Source organism: Thermothelomyces heterothallicus (assembly GCF_042370625.1).
Source record: "Thermothelomyces heterothallicus CBS 202.75 unplaced genomic scaffold P884_scaffold_35, whole genome shotgun sequence".
Classification (NCBI taxonomy): Eukaryota; Fungi; Ascomycota; class Sordariomycetes; order Sordariales; family Chaetomiaceae; genus Thermothelomyces; species Thermothelomyces heterothallicus.
Window position 1 is genome coordinate 225,870 of NW_027192596.1, and position 22,223 is coordinate 248,092.

A 22,223-nucleotide genomic window follows, 5' to 3' on the forward strand; every position below is an offset into this window, starting at 1 on the left:
TTTCCCGCGTCATAGACCTATTCTATAGGGCGTAAACTTCTGTCCCTGTTTTCCTATTAGGTTAGCTAGTAATTGTTTTTAAATTTATCGTAGAAGTAGTATTAGTATTCGTATACTATATACTAGAACTAGGGCACTTATACATATGCCTTATATCGAGGGTATAGTTATATAGCATTACCTAGAAAATATTGAAATTCTTTTCCAAATCCTTCTTATTATATATAGACCGTAGGTACCCTAATGCTAAGGTAGGAATATTTCTTCCAATAGCTTTCCTATATATATTCGTCTTTTCTACGGTTCGTACGTATAAACTAGTACTCTAGGTTCTATACGTTGTAGCTAAGTTGCTAATCGTCAAAGTGCTCAATATAACTATCGGGTCTATCGTACGTTATAGGCTGTTCCCCTTTGATAATTTCTACGATACGTTAGAGTTCCCTTATTTCGTCCCTCATCTTACTACTCTACTAGGCAAGTCGAGTTAGGCGTCTATCTCGTTTACGCAACTCCGTATTAAGCCGGAAAACTTCGTTATGGTACCATTCGATCCGTTCCTAAAGGAATAGGATGTTCGGTCTAGGTCGGTCAACTCCTTAGATATTAGTTGTCCACGATCTATCCCGCCTCTACGTAACTATAAAACCTTACTACCTCAAGGCTAGGAGAATCGAAATCGGTGGCGTATATTCTCCTACTATATCCTATTTGGCAATACCTATTTCCAGGTCTATAGTGACTAGTTCGGAGTATAGCGTCTGTTTGTCTTTGCTGTTATTGTTGTATTCGAGACTATCTATGTCGCTGTCCCTATCTTTATAGCTTGTAGCCGCTACTTCGACGACGTCCTTAGTTTCGTTAATAACCGTAGTTTCCTTTCCTAGGACTGGTTTCTAGTATTTCTTCGGGCTTCGACATTCTCGCTTATAATGTCCTTTCTTTCTATAGTTATAGTAGGTAATGTTAGACTTATCTTTAGCTATCTTCTTTTTATCCTACTTCTATACTATATCTATATCTATAGCTCTAGGATATATTCTATATAAGGTACTAACGTACGCTCGCTTTCTCTTATTATTAGCCTTAACTATAGTTCTATTCATTCGACCTCGTTTCTATTACTCCTATACGTAGAGCTGATCATCGATTCTAATAGCCTATATAATATATTTATCTAGGATTTTAGGCCGGTCGTACTTATATAGTTTATCTTTGACCTTTTCCTTTAAGCCATTATAGAATAGTTATATTAATACCTCGTCGTTAAGCTAAGACTTAAGTATATCCTATCTAAACTATATAGTATAAGAGGCTACTAACTTGGTCTATCGGAGATTAACAAGTCTTTCTTATACGTAAATCTTCTTGTCTTTGTCGCTAAAGACTTTCCGAAGCTCTTCTTTAAAATAGTCATAGGATCGAAAGACTACCTATATAAACGCGTCTCGGTCGTCTTCGTCTTCCTTAGTAAGATAGTCATTCTATATAGGTTCGAACCATCTAAGTGCCTTACCCTCTAGTCTTATAGCTATGTAGAGGACTTTGGCTTTGTCATCTAGAAACTTGTCGTTATTAAGCTAGAAGTAGGATCGGAGGTTGGTTAAAAACCCTATAAGGTCCTCCTTAGTTCCTCTATACTTACCAGGCAGTTCGATCTTGATACGGCTTGCTTTGGCGTTCTCGAGCGTCTTAATTTCAGTATAGGCCTCGTTGACCAGTTTCTATGAGTGCTTTTCGCCGTTCTCGAGTTCCTTGATTCGAGCTTAAGTAGCCTTGTCTCTCTGGTCTAACTCCTAGATTCGCTGCTAGAGTTAACCAAGTTAGGCGAGCAGCTGTTCGGCCGTAATGCTAGTAGCTATATCGATGTCGAGGTCGAAGTTACCTCCGTTCTAAACCATGATAGAATAAAGGGAGTAATAGTAACGTGTGACAAACCTAACTTAGACTTCTTCTAAAAGGGTTTAGACGAAGGTAAGTGGTACGGGACAAGCGTATAGGTCGTCTAAGGGATTCGGTAAAGCCAAAGGGTTTATAACAATAGAGTTGTCTCTTATAGTAGTGTAATGCTATTAGGAGTACTATAATTGTAAGTTACTATTACTAGTAAACTCTAGAGTCTACCGTAACAAGTGACTATTTATATATATATATAACCCTAGTGATCACTCTTGATCACGGTGATCGTAAGTGATCGTATAGTGGTGATTACCCTGATTACTGGTGAGCGTAGTGATTATAGCGCTTCTTATGTTATGATTGGCCCTTCCGTTCCTTCGGCTTGATTGGTCTGTCTGTGCTGGTGGCCTAGGTGGCATTTGTATGTATATTTTCGTAATAGATATACTAGAAGCTTAGACTTAAGTAAATTAGTTTACTAACCCCTTATACCCTTAGTACTATAATAGGGGTATATCCTAACTAGAAGATCACTTAGATAGTCTATATTATAATAGATATTAATAGATAGGAGAGTTAGGCTATATTCTATATAGTTCCTAGACTAGTATAGGACATTATATTAGGCCTTCTATAGATAGAACATTAGGAGGTTAAACTAGATATAAGTACTAGTATCCTTAAGATTAGGGTATAGCTAGGACTATTTATCTAGGAAGTCTCCTTACGGACTAAAAAGATAGGAATCTCCTAAATTATAGGTACGGTTTTCGTAGGCCTAGTCCGGAGAGCATAGAAAAGGAAGACCTCCGATACCTTCCTAATTATAAGCATCCAGGAAATGATAACTATCCTACAATCGAGGCATAAACTTAACAGGGGTATAAGAGAAAAGGGGAGTAGCCGCTCAAAACTAGAGGCAACTCTACCAGAAGAGCTTTATAACTTTGCTAACCTCTTCGATAAGGAGAAGGCTAGTGGTTTACCTCCTTACCATAGCGCTACCGACCACTATATCAAGTTAAAAGAGGGTCCCGATAGGAAGATTCCCGAACTCCCTTAGGGACCCCTCTATAATATGCCACGAGATCACCTATTAGAGGTCCGGAAACAGGTCGTTAATCTATTAGATAAGGGATAGATTTAGGCGAGTTCCTCTTCGGCCGTTACCCCTATCCTTTTAGTAAAGAAGGCAGATAGGGGATAAAGATTCTATATAGACTACCAGGCCCTAAATAAGATTATAAAGCAAGATCGATACCTACTTCTATTAATCAAGGAGACTCTCTACTCCTTAGCTAGGGCTTAGTAGTTTACGAAGCTCGATATTAGGGCGGCCTTCTACTATATCTAGATTGTAGAGGGAGACAAGCATTCAATAGCATTTCGAACCCGGTTTAGACTCTTCAAATAGCTAGTCTACCCCTTTAGATTAGTAGGTATACCTGTAACTTTCTAGCGATATATTAATAACGCCTTTAGCCTAATACTTAGAGACTTTATAATAGTATATCTTAATAATATCTTAGTATATATAGTAGGAAGTAGAAAGGACTATATAAAACGAGTTAGGGAAGTTCTCTAGAGACTATAAGTAATAGGGTTAGCTCTTAACCTTAAGAAATACGCGTTTGCTATAAAAGAAGTTAAATACCTTAGCTATATTATTAAGGCTAGTACCTAAGTCTGTCCTAACCTTGAGAAGCTTGCTACTATCCGTGACTAGAAGGCGCCATAGAAAGTTCGAGGAGTATAGAGTTTCTTAGGGTTCGCCAACTTCTACCGCGACTTTATCCTTAACTTCTCCGAGATGACCGCGCCCCTAACACGGTTAACCCGTAAGAATACCCCGTTTCGGTAGGGAAAGGAGGAACAAGAGGCCTTCGAAGCCCTTAAGACGGCCTTTATCTTGGAGCTAATCCTAGTATAGTAGGACCCTAAGAGGGAGATAGTTCTCGAGGTAGACTATTCTAGGACAGCCCTTGGTAGATGCCTTTCTTAATAGGGAGAAGACGGGGTTCTATATCCTATAGCCTATTATTCTACAAAGTTAACCCTAGCTGAAAGGAATTATACGATCTATAATAAGGAATTACTTATAATTATCTCCTATTTAAAGGCTTAGTTAGTAGAGCTTTGTAGTATTATAGCCCCTTTCTAAATCCTAACCGACTATAAAAACCTTGAATATTTTACCTAGCCTTATCTAATTAGCAAACGATAAGCTTGATAGGCTAAGATACTCTCTTACTTTAACTTTAAGCTCTAATACCGTCCCAGATTATAGGTATCTCGCCTTAACGCCCTGTCCTATCGCGAATAAGACTTCTCCAAAGATATATAGTATACTGTATAACTTCTTCCTACTATCTAATTAGATACCTCTACTACCTTAGAGTCACTAGAAACATCTTACCTACCTAAGGGGAGTAACATTTTCACGGACAGCTCGCTTACGTCCCTCTAGGATAAGGGAGTTCTTAAGGACAAACATTATATATACCGACTCTAGGCTATCCAAGATAGGGCCTAGAAGTTCCCTAAAGAGGTAAATATAACGTAAATCTAGATTATAGACTATTCTTTAAGTATATAAGGTACTCTTTAGTTTCGGGGGAGACTTTAGCTCCCTACGTAGGAACCCCTTACTACTACTATCCTCTAATAAGTTTATAACTCCCCTATATTAGGTTACCTAGGGAGGAATAGGTTGTTTAAGATACTCTAATAGGACTATTATTAGGATCTTATATCCTCCGATGTAAAGCGGTTTATAAGGAACTATTATATATACCGAAGGGCTAAGGTATTATAGTAACTATAATAAGGACTCCTCTAACCCCTACCTATTGCCAACCACTTCTAGAAATAGATTTCTATCGACTTTATAGTCAACCTCCTAGCGCGAGAGAAGAACTTACCCCGTTACCTTATAGTGATCACCAATCGGCTGTCAAAATACGTCTAACTCGAGGCTATATCTTCGATAGGGGCCAAAGTATATACGCTCTAGTTCTAGGATATATAGTGGCGGTTTTATAGGTTTCTAATACAGATTATTACCGACCACGGCTTGGACTAGCTTAGCCAATTCTAGACTTCTCTCTATAAGATTGTTAGGATTGAATAGTTACTATTAATAGCCTATCACCCCTAAACAGACAGAGGCACGGAATATATAAACTAGAAGGTATAGACTATCCTATAGACTGTCGTTTCCTTTACCTAGTATAACTAGCCTGAACATCTTCTGGTATACTAGCTTATAATTAATAACCATGACTTAATAGTAACCGGAACAAGCGTAAGTTACCTCCTCTATAGCTACGATATAAGTCCTATCTAGTTTGCTAACCTCCTAGACGCTCCCGCTTCGTCCCTATAGGGGAGGGCTATTAACTTCCTATACCACCTAAAAGAAGGCGTAGAGTAGACCTAGGCTACTATCGTATATATATAGTAGCGCTAGTAAGAAAACGCTAATCGATCTCGACATCTAGCTAAAAGGTTCAAGGTAAGGGATAAAGTATAGTTATCCCTATATAATATAAAAACTAACTGCCTAAGTTAGAAACTTAATTAGGTTAACGCCAAATATAGAGTAATAACGGTACTAACACTACTAATCGTCACTTTAGATGTCCCCTAGGGCCTATATCCTACCTTCTATATTGATCTAGTTAAGTATACTATATCCGACCTGCTCCCCTTATAATATATATTAGATACTTGCCCTAGCCTAATGTTAGAACTTTCGTAGGATAGATTACCATAAGAAGAATACAAAGTAGAAGCGATTCTTATAACTAGGAATACGAGGGGGAGGGGAAACCACCGCGACGTATTAGTAAAGTAGAAGGGATATAACACCCTAACTTAGGAACCACTAGAAAACTTAGAGAATACCAAAGCGCTTGACGCTTTCGAATAGGAATAGGGGGATATATACCTAAATGATAGGCCGGTCATGAAGAGAAAATGTAGAGGAACATACAATCAAATAATCTAAAATTTCTATATATATAGGCGAACCCAGGGTAGACGGGCGGTAGCCGTATTACAGACGCGCCAACCGAGCTAACTACAAAATAAACATATATAATAACAACTCGCTATACACTTACTCCTCATCCTCCCCCGAATATTCAACTTCCTCCTCCTCCTCTACTATGTCTTTAGGAGCTATAAGGGCAGGCTCCTCATGGTCGCGGACCGGGTATAATACGCGCTCGGTCGGGGAGCTAAAACGTCAGGTATGAGCACGGTTAAAGTCGATAGGGATAGGTATAGGGTATGTAGCGGTAGTATAGTAGGCCCGGGATATAGGTAAAGGTATACCTAAGATATAGGTAATAAGGGTAACGTTAGTATCGACTAAAGTCAATATATTCTCGTTCGTATACTATATCTAGCGTAGTATAGTATCATTTTACACTATAGCGTGGCGTATAAGCTACCTAGTAGCTTATAGGGCAGGGGCGGGGTTAGAGGTAGTAAGGAGGGCATTACTATAGTAGGAGGGAGTACAGGGGTAGGCGACCAGGGCCTAGTCGTTACTATAGCAATAGAGGGAGGCGGCCTAGGCAGGGGAGAAGGCAAGCCGGGCAGGGGAACGGTTAGCCTATATAGCCTCTATAATTGTAGTAAAGGAACGTACTAAGGTAGTAAACGTAGGCATAAGGATTACCTTATATATACTATAGGTTGTAGTCTTTGGCTAGGGGGGGGTCTCTAGGGCTATACCCTTATTATAATAGTATATAATCTTATAGATACCTATATATAAACGCGGATTATTTGCCTATAATTATAGGTCCTAGATACAAGGATTATAGGCAAAACAGTACATTATATAGGATATACTATAACTAGGGATATATATAACATTATTACCGCTTAGAATATAGTAAATATAATTAAGATAGTACTATATCTTCTTAGGTAGGAGTTTAAACTCCTTATTAGAGGAGTCGCCCTTGATAGCAAACCTACTAAGGGAAATGTTCTAGTTCTTATACTAAAATTTAGGCGGTTAGTAAGGACCCAGTACGCGCGTATAGTAGCTATAATTAGGAAAACAAAAGGGAAAACTTACACTACGATCTTTGTTCTTATCACTACCAGGACAGCAGCTACCACTACCACTACCAAGCGAGCTAATAGCAATAGACATTCTAAATAAAAAAAAAATTTAAGGGCACGATACAGGTATAGGTAGTAGGACGATATATAGTTAAGCATAGGTAGGGAGGGATTTATAGGTTATAAAAAGAGAAGAAGTAGAAGTCAGAGGGAGGGAGAGGAGGAATTTATACGCGTTTAGGGAGTAGGGCTAGGGGAGTATATATAGGACCCGAACAAAGACCGGGCCCTACTTCGAACTTAAACAAAGGCCGGGACCTATATAGCATCAAAACAAAGACCAAGACCTATACAGGACCTAAACAAAGCCGGACCGTACATACAGACCGCCGGCACGCGTGGGACCCGTCACCACGGTAACACCGGGCAGACCCACCCAAATATCCGACTAGAAAAAGAGGGGGGGTATATCACAGGCCCAGGCTCTACCTAGGCTAATCGATAACGGGCTATACCCGGTTTCGGACCGGACCTATATGCGTTCGTAGGGCGTTCGTAGGGCACGCGCTTAGTACCTGGTTAGGCTCTAACCCGACGCCTAACCAGACCCTAACCGGAGCATATACGTACCCCCTATATTAGGAAACGGAACCCCTTCTGGCACCTATACTTACTTTCTCCTCTTTCTTCCCTTAAGGTAGTTAAATAAAATATTATGTGTTTATCTGTAGTTGCTATAAGGCTAGTACATTATATGTTCCTAGATCTATAGAATTTAAGGTAGAACAGGCTAGATATTAAAGAGTTTACTAAGTGCCTATAGGAGGTGTAGTAGGCTATTGATTAGGGGCTAATTAATAAGATAATCTAGGGAATGCTACGTCGGCTAGCTATAGTCAAAAAAGCCAGGGGGTAGTATATAAAATATTGAAGCTTAGAGACAGGGCTACTATCTAATGTAAATAGTTTTCCTATATAATTTATAGCTATTGAGATATCCTATATTAAAGTCTGGTGGTAAAAATGTAGGTAGCTGGGAAATGTAGGGGCGGTCCCAGACTTTTGACCACTTACTATAATTAAGTTACAGAATTTGACATTAGCTATAGCCATATGTTGTTTGCTAGTGCTTTTTTCCTTGTGGCTGCTAAACACTACCCTTGTTGGTATGGCGACCCAGACGTCTTGATTGAATAGAATCGACAGCTCTTGATGCATGTAAAGAACGTAGACGGCCAACAAACACTTCAACGTACAATACTAGTTACTACCCATCCTTACGTATCAACATGCATTTGTATAATAAGGTACATATTTCCTTCAACATAACCTCGCCTGTGACTTTTCCGCTCTAGTGACGATGTGGGAAATGCGCGTAGAAATATTAATAGAAAATGCACCTTGGTTTTAAGACTGAGGAACATTGTTACAAAATAAATCTTGACTAAGATAGCATTATTTCAACTATCCGAATCTCTACTATGTTACATATATTATTGATTAGGTAGTATGGTTACTATATAAGCTAAATAAAGTGCTACAGCACTGTCAGATATACTGCAAACCTGAGTTACTATATCGGCAAGAGCGCTATGGCAGGCACTCTAACAGTGGTGATAATTCGTAGATTAATTATTATATCCAAATGCCAGGAGAGGTGTAGTCTAAATATAGTTATGACCCCGGTTGGTCCCTTCTGTCAATGGGTCGATCATATCTGACCCCCCGGACAGCCGGATCCTGTAATAACATAAAGCGTAGAGATTTTTAAAACGCGTTATATCAAGTACTATTAAAATGCGGGTAGATATTACATAGGTATTTGCACCTTGAATTTTCCCCGATTTCTGGCCAGATGTGTATTTAAAGGTGGTATACGGCCTAAAAATTAGAAACAGGACAAGGCGTTTGGCGGCCTCCGCTATATAATTAATATACTTCATACTCTTAATGGAGTCATGAATCCAGATCTGTAGTTATCATTCTTACTCTATATTATATTAGCATTCACCACCAGTTTCAGAGTTATTATAGCAGATTCGATAACTAATTATTCACGCTGGAAACTACATACCACGACATTATCTTACTTCCTTTACAATATCGGACTTTAAACTATTAATTATCAAAAACGGTATTAATAATCGAGTCATGAAACATAACTACCCGATCAATCAGCTCTTTCCAAATCAATTCCTCTAATAATTATATGCCGTCTAAAACGAATAAAAGAACCCGGTAATTAAGCTACAAAAACAAAACAAGAAAACAAAAGAAAATGAAGACATTAAAAAACAATTATCCCTTGACGTAGGCCTGGAGGACAATGTCCGTATCCATCTCATCGACCGAGGCCAGGTATGCGGCCACGAGCACGTTCAAGCCTTCGGCCACGGCCATCTCGATCCACTCGCCCAACGGGACCGTCCTGTATTCGACCCCGTCCTCCTCCTCGAGGTGGCTCTGCAGGCGTTCGATGGGGATGACGAGCCCGCCGCTGTGATGCAGGAACTTGACGGGCACCGACCCCGCCTCCTCGGGGGTCTCCTGCTGCTGCTGCTGCTGCTGCTGCTCGGGCGCCCGGATGACGGCGCCGACGATGCCGTCGGCCACGGTCTCGACGGGCACAAAGTCGAGGGAGCCGCGCCAGCGCGACGAGACGGGCACGGCGCGCAGCTTCTTGGCGAAGCGCATGACGGTCGACATGACGTCCGTCTCGCCGGCGCCGGGGCCCGTGACGCTGGTGGGCCGGTGAACCCAGACGCGGAGGCCGAGGCGGGCGGCGGCCCGCTCGAGGAAGGCTTCGCTCGCCCACTTGCTCGCGACGTAGTGGTCGAGCCAGCCGGGGGGCGGGGGGTACGCGGCCACGGACTCCTCGCCGAAGACGTCGGCGCGCGCCGGCGGGGAGGAAGAAGGGTCGGCGAGGAGCAGGCGGCCGGTCGCCGCGGTCGAGACGTAGTGGAAGTCGAGCCCGTGGCGGAGGGCGAGGCGGGCCAGCGCCTTGGTGGAGCCGACGTTGGCCCGGCGCAGCGTCGCGTACGTCTTGAGGAAGGACACGTCGGCGCCGCAGTGGATGACGGCGTGCGCGTCGGCGAACAGCCGCTGCTCGTCCTCCCCGACCGCCTCCTCGACGGAGGTGAGGTCGCCGGCGTGCACCGACACCCTGCCGGGGTTCGACTCGACCACGTCGGCCAGCCTGGACGGGTCGCGGACGGCGATGCAGCGGACCTCGGCGACGTCGGGAGACGAGAGCAGCCGGGCCAGCAGCTCGCGGCCGATGAAGCCGGTCGCGCCCGTCAGGATGACGACCATCATCTTGCCGCCGGGGCCGTCATTATCAAGCCGGCGCCGCGCGGCCGCCGCCTGCTCCTGCGGGGAGGGAACGGCGTCGGCGAGGTCCTTGGTCAGGGCCGTCTCGTCCTCCCAGTCGATGGCGGCATCGACTCCGGCGCTCTCGAGGGCCGCGTCGTGAACGGCCGCCGCCATGGCCCCGAGCGTGCTGTTTTCGAAGAGGCGCATGATGGTCAGGTTCGCACCGAACTCGTCCTTGACGCGGCGCTGCACCTCGACGAGCAGCATCGAGTTGCCCCCGACGTGGAAGAAGTCGGTATCCCGGTCGACGGTGTAGAGCGACAAGACGTCCTCGGGTATGACGCGTTCCCAGATTCGGCTGCGTAGCTGGAGCTCCTGTTGGGTCAACGGGGCCGGGGAGGAGCCGCTCGGCCGCTTCTCCTCCTCCTCCTCCTCCTTCTCCTCCTCCCCAGCGACGACGCGCGTCGGCAGCTCCTGCACCGCGCGCCTGTCCAGCTTGCCGTGCAGGTTCAGGGGCATGGACGGGATCTCCACGATGACTGCCGGATGCATGTATTGCGGCAGGGGCAGCGAGCTCGCCAGCCGGCGGAGGAAGGCGTCCCGCTCCCGTGGGGGCACCGAGCCGTCGGGTCGGAACACGGCGTGGGCCACGAGGGTCGGCGGTTCGCCCCGGGCGGTGACGCACACGCTCGCCAGGGCGCCGTCGGCGGAGCGGAGGATGGCCTGCTCGACGTCCTGCATCTCGATCCGAATGCCGCGCAGCTTGATCTGCGAGTCGCCGTCGATGCGGCCCAGGATTTCCAGTTCTCCGTCCCGAGTCAGCCGGCCACGGTCGCCGGTGCGGTACATCTTGGCGGATCCCCCGGCGGGCGCGAACGGGTCCGGCACGAACTTTTCGGCCGTGAGATGCTCGTTGCCGAGGTAGCCCAGGCCTACCCCGACGCCGCCGATGACGACCTCGCCCGGCGCGCCGGCGCACACGGGCTCCAGCCGGTCGTCCAGGATGTAGACGGAGCGGTTGGGCATCGCCTTGCCGACGGTCACGGCGCCCCGCGGCGGCTCCGACAGGGGGATCTCGGCCTGGTTGCTGCCCACGGTGACCTCGGACGGGCCGTAGCAGTTCCACAGGCGCAGGCCGGGGAGGCGGAGCGACCGGAAGTCGTCGACGAGCTTCGGCGTGCACTGCTCGCCGCCGGTCATGGCGACCCTCCAGGAGGTGGACTGGGCGAGCTTGGAGAAGCCGTACTGGATCCAGCTGTGATACTCGGACGGCGTGGCGCCCGTGCAGGTGATCTTCTCCTTGGCCATGAGCCCCGTGATGGCGACGGGGTCTCCGCGCATGGACCGGGGCGCGACCACCAGAGTGCCGCCGTGGGCCAGGCCGCTGAAGCACTGCCACATGGCGAGGTCGAAGCCCAGGGCGCTGTGGAAGAGCACCACCTCGGGGCCCCGAATGTCGCAGGTATGCTCCATGAAGTTGGTGATGCCCCGGTGCGGGACGATGGCGCCCTTTGGGACGCCCGTCGTGCCGCTGGTGAAGAAGACGACGGCGGCCTCGTCCGGCTGGGCAAGGTTGGCCGGCGCGCCCGCCACGTCGCCTTCGCCTTCTCCTTCTCCCCGAGAGACGTTGACGACCCGAGCACCGGCGTCCCGGATGACGGCGAGAGCGGCCTCCTGGGCGGATTCGGTGGCGTCGTGCGAGAGGGCAACGGCCGGCCGCGCAGCCGCGGCGATGACCGCTAGCCGCTCGACAGGGGTGCCGGGGTCGATGGGGACGAAGACGGCGCCGACGCGCATGACGGCCAGCAGGGAGCTGACCCAGTCGAAGCCCGGCTCCTGGAACAGGGCGACGCGGGATCCCCCGGTGACGCCGGCCGCGAGCAGCGCTCTCGCGATGGCACCGACCCGGTCGCGAAGCTGCCTGTAGTTCCACACCCGTCCGCCTAGCGCCTCCCTCACGGCGATGGTGTCGGGATTGCGCTGGATGATGTCGTCCACCCGATGGACGATGGTTTGCGGCCAGTCGGAGACGACGGGGTTGCCTGTGCAGATGACGAGTCGGTTAGCGAAGACAAGAATACGAAGGCGGCTGTTCCCCCCGCCTTAATAATAATCCCAATCCCAACTTACCTCGACCGAGCCTGATGGCCTCCTCGGCGGTCTCGGGCGCGAATGCGGGCGCCGAAGCGAGCGTGGAGTCCGGTCTGCGCGCGAAGAGGTCGAGCAGATGCATGTAGGTATCGGCCAAGATGCCGGCCTCGTGTTCCGAGTAGAGCTGCTCCTGGACGAGGAACATGAGGCGGGGGTCGCTGTTCGGGTTCTCCATGATGTCGAGGCTGATGTCGTAGGCGGACCGGCCGAAGTGGTACTGCTCGCCCTCGCCCTCGACGGCGCCGAGCGACCGCTTCTCGGCCACGCCGGCGCGGTAGTTGATGAAGGACTGGAACAAGGGGCTGTGCAGCGTGGACCGCTGGATCTTGAGGTTGTTGAGGACGAGGTCGAAGGGGACGTGCGAGTGCGCCATGGCGGCGTAGGCGGTCCGGCGCACGTCCTTGAGCGTGTCCCGGAAGATCCGGTCTCCGGACGGGCGGAAGCGCAGGGGGAGGAGGTTGAGGTACATGCCGACGCTGGACGCGAGGTCGCCCTCGAAGCGGTTGGCGTCGGCCATGCCGATGCAGAGGTCGCCCGTGCCGAGCAGGCGGAAGAGGGCCGCCTGGAAGACGGCGAGGTAGAAGTGGAAGGGCGACGCCTTCTCGCGCCGGCACGTGTCTCGGATCCTGGCGGCCAGGGCGGCGTCGACGCGGCGGTCCACCCGGTTGTGGTCGTACCTGCGGATCACGGTGCGCTCCCGGACGGAGGCGTACGGGAGCAGGGGGATCGCGGCGGGAACGCCGGCCAGCTGGTCCTGCCACCACGCGATGTCGCGGTCCATCTTGCCCTGCTGCACCTCGAGCTGCTGCCGCGCGGCGAAGTCGGGGTATTGGAACGGCCGGGGCGCCAGCGGCCTGCCCGTGTACAGCTTCGTCAGGTCGGCCATGAAGACCTCGAGGCTGGCGCCGTCCATGTTGATGTGGTGGTAGCCGACCACGAGGAAGTGGTCCGACGGGCTCAGGGAGAGGAGCACCAGGCGCATCGACTCGCCGCGTTCGATGGCGAAGACGTAGTTCTTCATGGCCTCGAATGCCTCCGACGCCTCGGCCGCCTCCTTGATCTGCCTCTTTTCGAGCCGGAGGAGAGACCTCTTGAGGACGGCCTGGGTCGGGAGCAGCTGGCCCGGCCGAGCAACAAAGGCCGTCCGGAGGGCCTGGTGGCGGTGGCCGAGCGTCTGGATGGCCGACTCCAGCTTGTCCACCTGTAGCGGCCCCTTCAACCTCACCGAGAAGGAGATGTTGAAGGTCGTCTGGTCCTCGATGTAGCTCCTCAGAAACCAGAACCGAGACTGGCCCAGCGACATCGGCGCCGTCCTCTCCACATCCTGTTCCTGCGGAGCACTGGGGGGAGCACCGGGGGGGGGCTGCGCCGGTGTCGGGCTGACGCCGGCCTCGTCCTTGGTGAACGGTGGCACTCCGGCCTCGAGCTCGTGAGCCGGAGTGGTGTGGCCGCTGCTGGTGACGGACGTCGGGCGATCGGAGCCGGTGCTGCTCGCCGGGTCCAGCGTCGGCGGCGTCGAGAAGACGGTGGAGGTACGGGACGTGTCCACCGCGTCGGGCGCAGGGGTAATTTCGGTTTCCGACTGGCTCCGCTCTGCTGCTGCTGCTGCTGCTGCGGCGGCGGCGGCAGACTCGTTCCCGAGGTTGGGCGTCAGCCCCGCGGGCAGCTTCTCGTGGGCAAACGCGACGAGGTCCGCCATGGTCGCGCCGCCCAGGATCTTGAGGACGGGCACGTCGACGTCCATCTCCTTCTGGAACCAGGAGCGGATCTCGACGGCGACCAGCGAGTCGATGCCCGTGTCCTCGGCGTTGGCGGCCAGGATGTTGGCCCGCTCGTCGTCCGTCTGCAGCTCGGTCTGCAGCATGATCTGGAGCTTCTGCAGGAAGGAATCGCGGACGATGTCGAGCACCTCCTCGGGCGTCGCGGCCTCGAGCAGCCTCGTCTTGACGCCGGCCGCCGCCCCTCCCTGGTTCTTCTTGGCCCCCGAGTCGGTGCCGCCTCGGACGATGCAGTGCTGGAAGCGCGGGTTGTCCATCCACGGCGCCGGCTCTTCCTCGTCCACGTTGATGACCCGCAGGCCGGTCACGATCTCGGGGCTGCGGCCCGAGTCCGGGCGGCCGGCGAGGATGGCCTCGGCGACGCACTGGCGGAATGCCCGCTCGTCCATCCACTGGAATCCGGCGCGGCGGATGGCCGGGAAGACGATCTCGCTCGCCTCGCGCATGACGTATCCTATGCCCATGACGGCTCCGAGGTGCAGGACAGAAGCGGCCAGGCCCTTGCGCCGGCGCTCAAACGTCTTGGCTGTCATGTACATGTTGGCGGCGCTGTAGTTGGACTGGCCGCGGTTTCCGGAAGCCGAGGCGAGCGAGGAGAAGAAGACGAAGAAGTCGAGCTGCTCGTCCTGGAAGAGACGGTCGAGGTGGATGGTGCCCAGAACTTTGGGTCGTACCACCTTGTTCATGATCTCGAGCGACATCTCGGAGAACGGGACATCCTCGAGGACCATTGCGCCGTGCATTATACCCGCGATGGGGGGGAAGGACCGGCGGATGCCGTTGACCAGATCTTCGACGGCGGCCGGGTCGGTGATGTCACTGGTCGTTGTCAATACTTGCTTCTTTCGTGCTGAAGAGACAGCGGAGTGAAAATGAGAGAGAGAGAGGGAGAGAGAGAGAGGGAGAGAGAGAGAGGGAGAGAGAGAGAGAGAGACAAAAAGGGGAGGTTAGTAGTAGACCTACTTTGCAAACGCCTGGATCCTGATGCCCTGTGCCCGGCGTTCCTCTAGCCACTTCGGGTCGATATTAGGACGGCGACTCGTCATGACGACGTTCCTTGCGCCGTGGGACGTCATCCAGTCGACCAGCGAGCGGCCCAGGTCGCTGGTCAGGCCGAACAGGACATAGGTCTTGGCGCCGTCGAAGCGGATCAAGCTGTCCACCGACTGCAGGCTGACGGGCACCTTGTCGCCGGCCCTCCAGTCCACCAACGTCGGCAACGAGGCGAGCTCGGTGTCGGACGGGGGAGCGTCGACCAGTGTGCTAGGGGTCACCGCGCGGAAGCGGATCTCTCCGCCCTCAGCAGCTCGGTCACGGTCCGCGTGACGGGAAATGGTCTGCTCCAGTATCTCGGACAGGACGGATGGCGACGCCTGCTGCCGTAGCTTCCCTCCAAGCTCTGCCAGTTTGACGGACTGGCAAGACGGAGGCACGCAGGGCGCGACTAGAGACCCGAGCCCGACGCCCTCGGGCTCGGCGGAGCAGTCGAGGAACAGGGCGACGTCGGCAGGAAGGGCGGCGCGAACGGCTCTCTTGGAGCTCAGCGGCGATAGGCTCACGACGGGATGGCCATGGGGAAGGCCCAGGTCGGCAGCGTCGGTCGTCGAGGCCGTGAAGACCACCGTCGTGCCGCGTTCGGCAGCTCGCCGCACGAGGGAGCCCGCTAAGCCCGCCGGAGGCTCGTTGACAAGGAGCGTGCCGTCTCGTGGCACGGCAGAGAGGATCTGGCTGGACTGCGCTTCGACGGCGAGCAAGGCGAGGAGGAGGAGCGTCTTCTGCTGCTGCTGCTCCACATCCGAGCTTGCATCCGCTTCTTCCTTTTTTAACATAGCATCATCCCCTACGGCCCTGACTTGGCCCCGTGGGACGGCGACGCGGGAGCCGTTAGTACTCGACAGCCCCAAGACCCAGGCCCCCGAGTCCTCCTCCTGTCCGAGCACGCCGTACAGGTTCCCGATCACGGGGAGCAACGTCGACGCCGTGACGCGGATGATGGCCGTGTCGTCGGAGGCTTTGGCGTCGTCGGACGCGCCCTCGTGGACCGCGTATCCGGCATCGGTCGACGCCAGGACGAGCGGGGGGCTTCCGACGCCGCCGACCTCGGTAAGCTTGGTGATCTTCCGCTTGGACGAGTTGTACCGGTCGTTGGCCGGTCGGATGGGGAGCAGGCGCGGCACGAGGATCCGGCCGTCATCCTCGACGAGCTCCTGTTCGGTCGAGTACAACATCCCCCTTGTCGATCCCTCCTCGCGGGTGAAGCGCAGGCGGATGAGCGCCTCGGCCACCAGCTTCGAGTTGGGCTTGCGCGAGATGTCGAGGTCGAGGAACTGCATCTTGACGCCGGGGGCCTCGAGGGCGACGGTGCGACCCAGGCCGACGCTCATGCTCATGTAGGGCTGCTCGGCGCGGCAACCCTGGGTGACCCACAGGATGGTGCGCTGGTAGTCCAGCATGCTCTGCAGGCCCCGCATGGTCTCGCCGGTGAGGTTCGAGAAGACGGGCTGGTCGAGCTCGGCGAGGTTGAGGACGAGCGCGGTGGGCGAGACGGCGGCGGCGTCGAACTCGTCGAGCGACGACAGCCGGGTGACGGCGAAGCCGAAGTGCCTCGTGAGGTCGAGCACGCTGTCGATCAGGATGACGGTCGCCAGGCTCTGCCCGCCGACGACGACGAGCTCTCCGCCGTCGGCCGCGGACCCGTTGGACTCGGCCGGGTGCGAGAGCGGCTCGCGGAGCAGGTTCACGCGCGGCTCGACCGCCTGCGAGACGATGACGGAGAAGGGCCTCGGGAGCACGTCGACCTCGGGCGTGATGGTGTCGATGCCGGAGAAGCCGGCGCCCAGCAGGACCTGGTGCCACCTCGCCGACGTGGCGCACGGCGAGTACCGCCGGCCGTCGTCGCGCCCGAGCCACCAGCCGGGCAGGCCGCTCATGGCGAAGCCGGTCCGGAGGACGTCGAGGTTGGTGAGCTCGAGGAGGACGAGGTAGCCGCCCGGCTTCAGCAGCCGCCGGGTCGCCTGCATCGTCTTGTCCAGGCTCTTGGTGGCGTGCAGGACCAGGGAGCCGATGATGAGGTCGTACGCGCCCTCCCGGTATCCCTGCTCGAGCACGTCCTTCTCGATGTCGAGGGCGCGGAAGATCATCTTGTCGGCCGTGGCGGCGAAGACCTCCTGCGCCTTTTCGAAGAAGCCGGTCGAGATGTCGGTGTACGTGTAGGACGAGAAGGTCCGGCCGATCTCGCGGAAGATGGCCTTGGTGGCACCGCCCGTGCCGGCTCCGATCTCGAGTATGTCCATGTGCGGGTAGCGGTGGACGATCTGGGCCACGGTCCGGGCCAGGAACGCCGTCGTCTCGCGGATGCCCAGCGCCTCGACGTAGTAGCGGTTCAGGAGGTTGTCCTTGAACATGTGCTGCAGGATCTGGGTCTCGCCCCGGACCGCCGCCGCCAGGTTCTCGCCGACCGCGTGCGTCAGCTCGACCTCGATGCTGTCGGGGTGCTTTGCCCGGATGTGCGAGACGCGCTCCCACGTGTCGTCGAGCCACTCCGGCTTGCAGAACCGCTGCCGCCCCTTGGCCGTCTGCTCGAGCACGTGCTCGACAAAGTCAAACAGCGCCTCGTGGTGCCATTCGAGGCCCTGGCGCCGGCTCGGCGGGATGTCGCGCACCAGCTTCCTCATGAAGTAGATGGTGAGCCTCTCGAGATCCGAGGCCAGCTCGAAGTCGGCCGCGCCGGCGCGGTTGTCGGCCGCCAGGGTGCCGTCCGGCGCCCCCGGCCCCCACACGTTCTCCATGAAGAGCTGCCGATCCGCCTGGCCGGTGCGCGTGGTGGCCAGCGGCGTGATGCGGACCCCCTGCACCTGGATCAGGGGCGTCCGCCCGTCCCGGCCGTACACCTCGACGTCTCCGCCGATGGTGGCCGTGCTGAGCGGGTCCTCGGTCAGGAAGGACTCGAGCGGAAGCCGGACCCCTTCGGCCAGGTCTTTTCTGCACAGCGACGTGTTGACGGTCAGGCTGGCGATCCCCGTCGGTACCTGCAGCTGGTCGAGGCTCCCGTCGTTGGGATACCAGTACGCCAGGAAGATGGCCTGCAGGGCGCAGTCCAGCAGGGCCGGGTGGACCAGGACGGCATCCGCCGCGAGCTCGTGGCCGGGGACGCGCACGTACGCCGAGCCGCGGTCCAGCTTCCGCCTCATGCCCGACAGGGCGCGGAAGTCGTTGGTATATTCGTAGCCGAGCTTCTCCAGCGAGGCGTAGAACTCGTCCTCGCGCACCTCGGCCGTGTCCGCCGGCTCCGGCGCCCGCTGGGGAGGAAGAAGCAGACGACCGGTCCCGGCCCCGGCCCCGGCCCCGGTCCCGGCCAGGGTGACGAGGACGCGGCCGCTGCCCAGGCGCGAGAGCACGTCGGCGTCGGCGCCCAGGGCGGCGTGGAAGGCAAAGTTGGCCGTGATCTGCTTCGGCCCCTTCTTGACTATGTTGGAGAGGGAAAAGAGGGTCTCGACACCCGTCTGCTCCGTGTTGCCGTCGAACACCAGCGCCTTGCCCAGGTCAAAGTCGCGGATCTCGACCGACTCGACCACGCTTCCTCCCTCGGCGAGGAACGCGCACGCCTCGATGGCGGTCGAGAGATAGGCGGCGGCCGGGTACACCATCTGGCCCTGCAGCTGGTGGCCACTGATCCAGGGGAGCTCGCTCGGCCGGATGATGTTGCGCCAGCGCATCTCGTCCGTGACCCCGTCGGGGATCCTGCGCCCCAGAAGCGGGTTCGGCAGTTCCTTGCGGTTGCGCATGGCCCGCGAGAGACGCGTGTCGTGCCAGAACACCTTGTCGTGGTCCCACTTATACGTCGGGAGGTTGGGGACTACCTTCCTCGCCGACCGGGGCTCGCCCGTGAGCAGGGCCTCGTACTGAGCAAAGTTGACAAATGGACTGCCGAAGCGGCTCCACGCGGTCCCGAGGGTGACGGACAGCGCGGCAATGTCGCCCGACCCGCGGGAGAGAGTTCCGGCGTAGGGCGGCAGGGGAAGCTGGTTCTTGCCGTACAAGGCCGTCAGGGTCTCGGAGGCCGGGCCTTTCAGCGCCGGATGGGGTCCGACCTCGATGACCAGGTTGAAAGGGGAATCCTGGTTTCGCTCGATTGCCGTCTCGAGCGCCTGGGCAAAGAGCACCGGCCGCAGCATGTTGTCCTTCCAGTACTCGCCCTTGAGATCCTCGAGATGTGCCGCCGTCGTTCCCATGGCGGTGCCCGGATACACGCTCGAGTACCAGACGCATCCTCCTCCGTCTCCGGTCGACTGTCGGGGCTCGATGTTGCACGCTTCCAGTGCCTGCTTGTACGGCGCCGAGCAGGCCGCCATGTGGTGCGAGTGATACGCCTTGTTCACCTTGAGGGGCCGGGCGAACTTCTTCTCGTCGTCGAGAATGTCCTTGGCCTCCCGGATGGCGGCGGCGTCGCCCGAGAGCGTGACGCTGGACGGGGAGTTACACGCGGCGATGCCGAGCCGGCCGGAAAATGCGTCGAGGTTGCACAGCTCGGTGGCGTCCTCGTACGAGGTACCGACTGCCATCATGGCACCCTCCGTCTTGACGTGTTCCTCGACGCACAGGCCGCGGTAGTAGGCAATCTTGATGGCCTCCTCGGCGCTGATGATCCGAGCCGCATAAGCCGCGGCGATCTCGCCGGACGAGTGGCCTACGACGGCGGCAAACTCGATGCCCGCCTCCCGGAGGAGGTCGACCAGCACGATCTGGACGGCCGTGCACAGGGGCTGGGCTAGGAGTGCTTCCCCGAGGCGGGACGAGGCCGCGTCCGCCAACAGCTCGTCGGTCAGCGACCACGACGGTCGGGCCGAGGCCGGAAGGTCGGAGAGTGCGCTCTCCAGGGACTTGATCCGGTCGCGCACAAAGGCGGAGCCCTGGATCAGCTCCTTTCCCATCGCGGCCCATTGCGCGCCTTGGCCGGTGAAGACGCCGAGCAGACGAGGGGTCGCCGCGATGGGCCGGCTGCCTACGCTGGCGCCTTGCCCCGCGCTCTTGTCGTTGCGACCGGCACGGGCGAGCTCGAGATGGTCGCTGATGCTATTGGCAAGCTGCTGGGTCGACGCCACGGCCGGGAGTGCCGCCCTGACGCCCAGTGCCGACCGTCTCGAGTGCAGCGTATATGAGAGGTCCCGGAGCGGCAGATCCGGATTCTCTCGGAGATGAGCGGCGTACGCCTCCAACACACCCTCCAGCGCCGTCTCGGATGCCGCCGAGAACACAAACGGGGTAAACGAAGTCTGGGACGCGGCGTCCCCGGCCCCGGCCCCGGCCCCGGCCCCGGCCGCCGCAACGGCAGGTGGCTCGTAGTTCTCAAGGATGACATGGGCATTGGCGCCTCCGAAACCGAAGCTGTTGACACTTGCTCGGCGAACATCGCTCGCCTTCGGCCACGGCTTGGCCTCGGTAGCAATCTCGACGCCCTTGTAGAACGGCGCCACTTTGGGACTCAGCCGTTCGAAAAGCATGTTGGGCGGGATTGTCGAGTGCTGGATCGCCAGGGACGCCTTGAGCAGTCCGGCCAGGCCGGCGGTGCCTTCTGTGTGGCCGACCACCGTCTTGATCGACCCGACGTAGAGCTTCTCCGACTGGCTCGGCGGAGCTGGGCCGCCCTCATTCCCTCCCTGGTATCCAAAGAAAGCACGGCTGATCCCTTCGGCCTCCTGTAGAGACGGATTAGCGGTAGACACGGATTAGCGGGGGCGTCCTGGGCCCTGGCCCCAGTGCACGCAAGCTTTGTGGTGGCAGGGGCGGGCAATTCGAGGGTGAGGAGGAAGAAGATGTAATAATGGTAATTATGGTGGTGAAGAGGAAAAGGATGCTGGTAATAATGAACTGCTACGGGGTCGGTACTTACGCGACAATCGCCAGCTTCGGTGCCGGTGCCGTGGGCCTCAAAGTACTGGCACCGCTCTTCTTCCTTGGTAGGGTCCAGCCCAGCCTTTCGATACGTCCTGACGATCAGGTCGGCTTGTGCCAGCTCGTTAGGCATGGTGAGTCCCTTGGTTCGGCCGTCCGAGTTGATGCCGGACTCGCGGATGATGGACTCGATGTGGTCCCCGTCCCTGATCGCATCGCTCAGGCGCTTCAAGATGACGGCGGCAACGCCCTCCCCGCGCGCGTAGCCGTCCGCATCGGCGTCCCACATCCGGGATCGGCCGGTCGGCGAGAGCATCTTCAGCTTGGACTCTCCGATGTAGAGCTCGGGTCCGAGGATCAGGTTCGAACCGGCCGCGACTGCCAGGTCCGAATCGCCGCTGCGCAGAAGCTGGACCGCCTGGTGGACGGCAAACAGGCTGGACGAGCAGGCCGTATCAATCGTCATGGAGGGGCCGTGCCAGTCAAAGAAGTACGAGATGCGGTTCGAGATCAGGCTCCTGGCCGTTCCCGTGGCCATGTAAGTCGGGATCGCGTCCATGTCGCGGAGGATGTGGTCGCTGAAGTCGGCGCACATGAGGCCGACGAAAACGCCGGTCTGGGACTTGGCCAGCCCTTCGATAGACTGGCCGGCCGCCTCGAGGGACTCGTACACGACCTCGAGCAGCATCCGGTGCTGCGGGTCGATCGAGTGCGCCTCGACCGGCTTCACGTTGAAGAAGGCGGCGTCAAAGAGCCGCGGGTCTTCTTCCAGGAAGTAGCTCTCGGTCACGTTGCTGGCGCCATGGTGAGCCCCGTCGGGGTGGTAAAACGAGTCCGCGTTGAAGCGGTCCGGAGGGATCTTGGTCAGCAGATCCTTGGGTTTGCGGAGCAGTTCCCAGAGCTTGGAAGATGTGCTAGCGGCGCCGGGAAACCGGCACGCACTTCCAATAATGGCAATCGGCTCGTTGCCAAACTTTTTTTGTCTAGGTGTTTGCACCATGATGATGGCTCAGCCGGTAGGTACAAACGAGGGAAGCGTTGTTCTTGGTAAAGTCTGTCGGTGATTCTGTTGAGAGAACCGAGCTTTGATGTCAATGCAGAAGACGTAAT

General features: G+C 55.4%; 1 protein-coding gene across 1 annotated transcript; it reads right to left on the reverse strand.

Moving 5' to 3' along the window:
* Positions 1-9,279: 9,279 nt before the first annotated feature.
* On the reverse strand, positions 9,280-22,113 carry P884DRAFT_211198 (polyketide synthetase; the record flags this gene model as incomplete). Its single annotated transcript, XM_069439066.1, has 6 exons — positions 9,280-12,335; positions 12,424-13,006; positions 13,184-15,041; positions 15,186-15,485; positions 15,594-20,917; positions 21,112-22,113. The coding sequence occupies 6 exons, from the start codon at positions 22,111-22,113 to the stop codon at positions 9,280-9,282; spliced, it is 12,123 nt and encodes a 4,040-aa protein (XP_069293887.1).
* Positions 22,114-22,223: the final 110 nt, after the last annotated feature.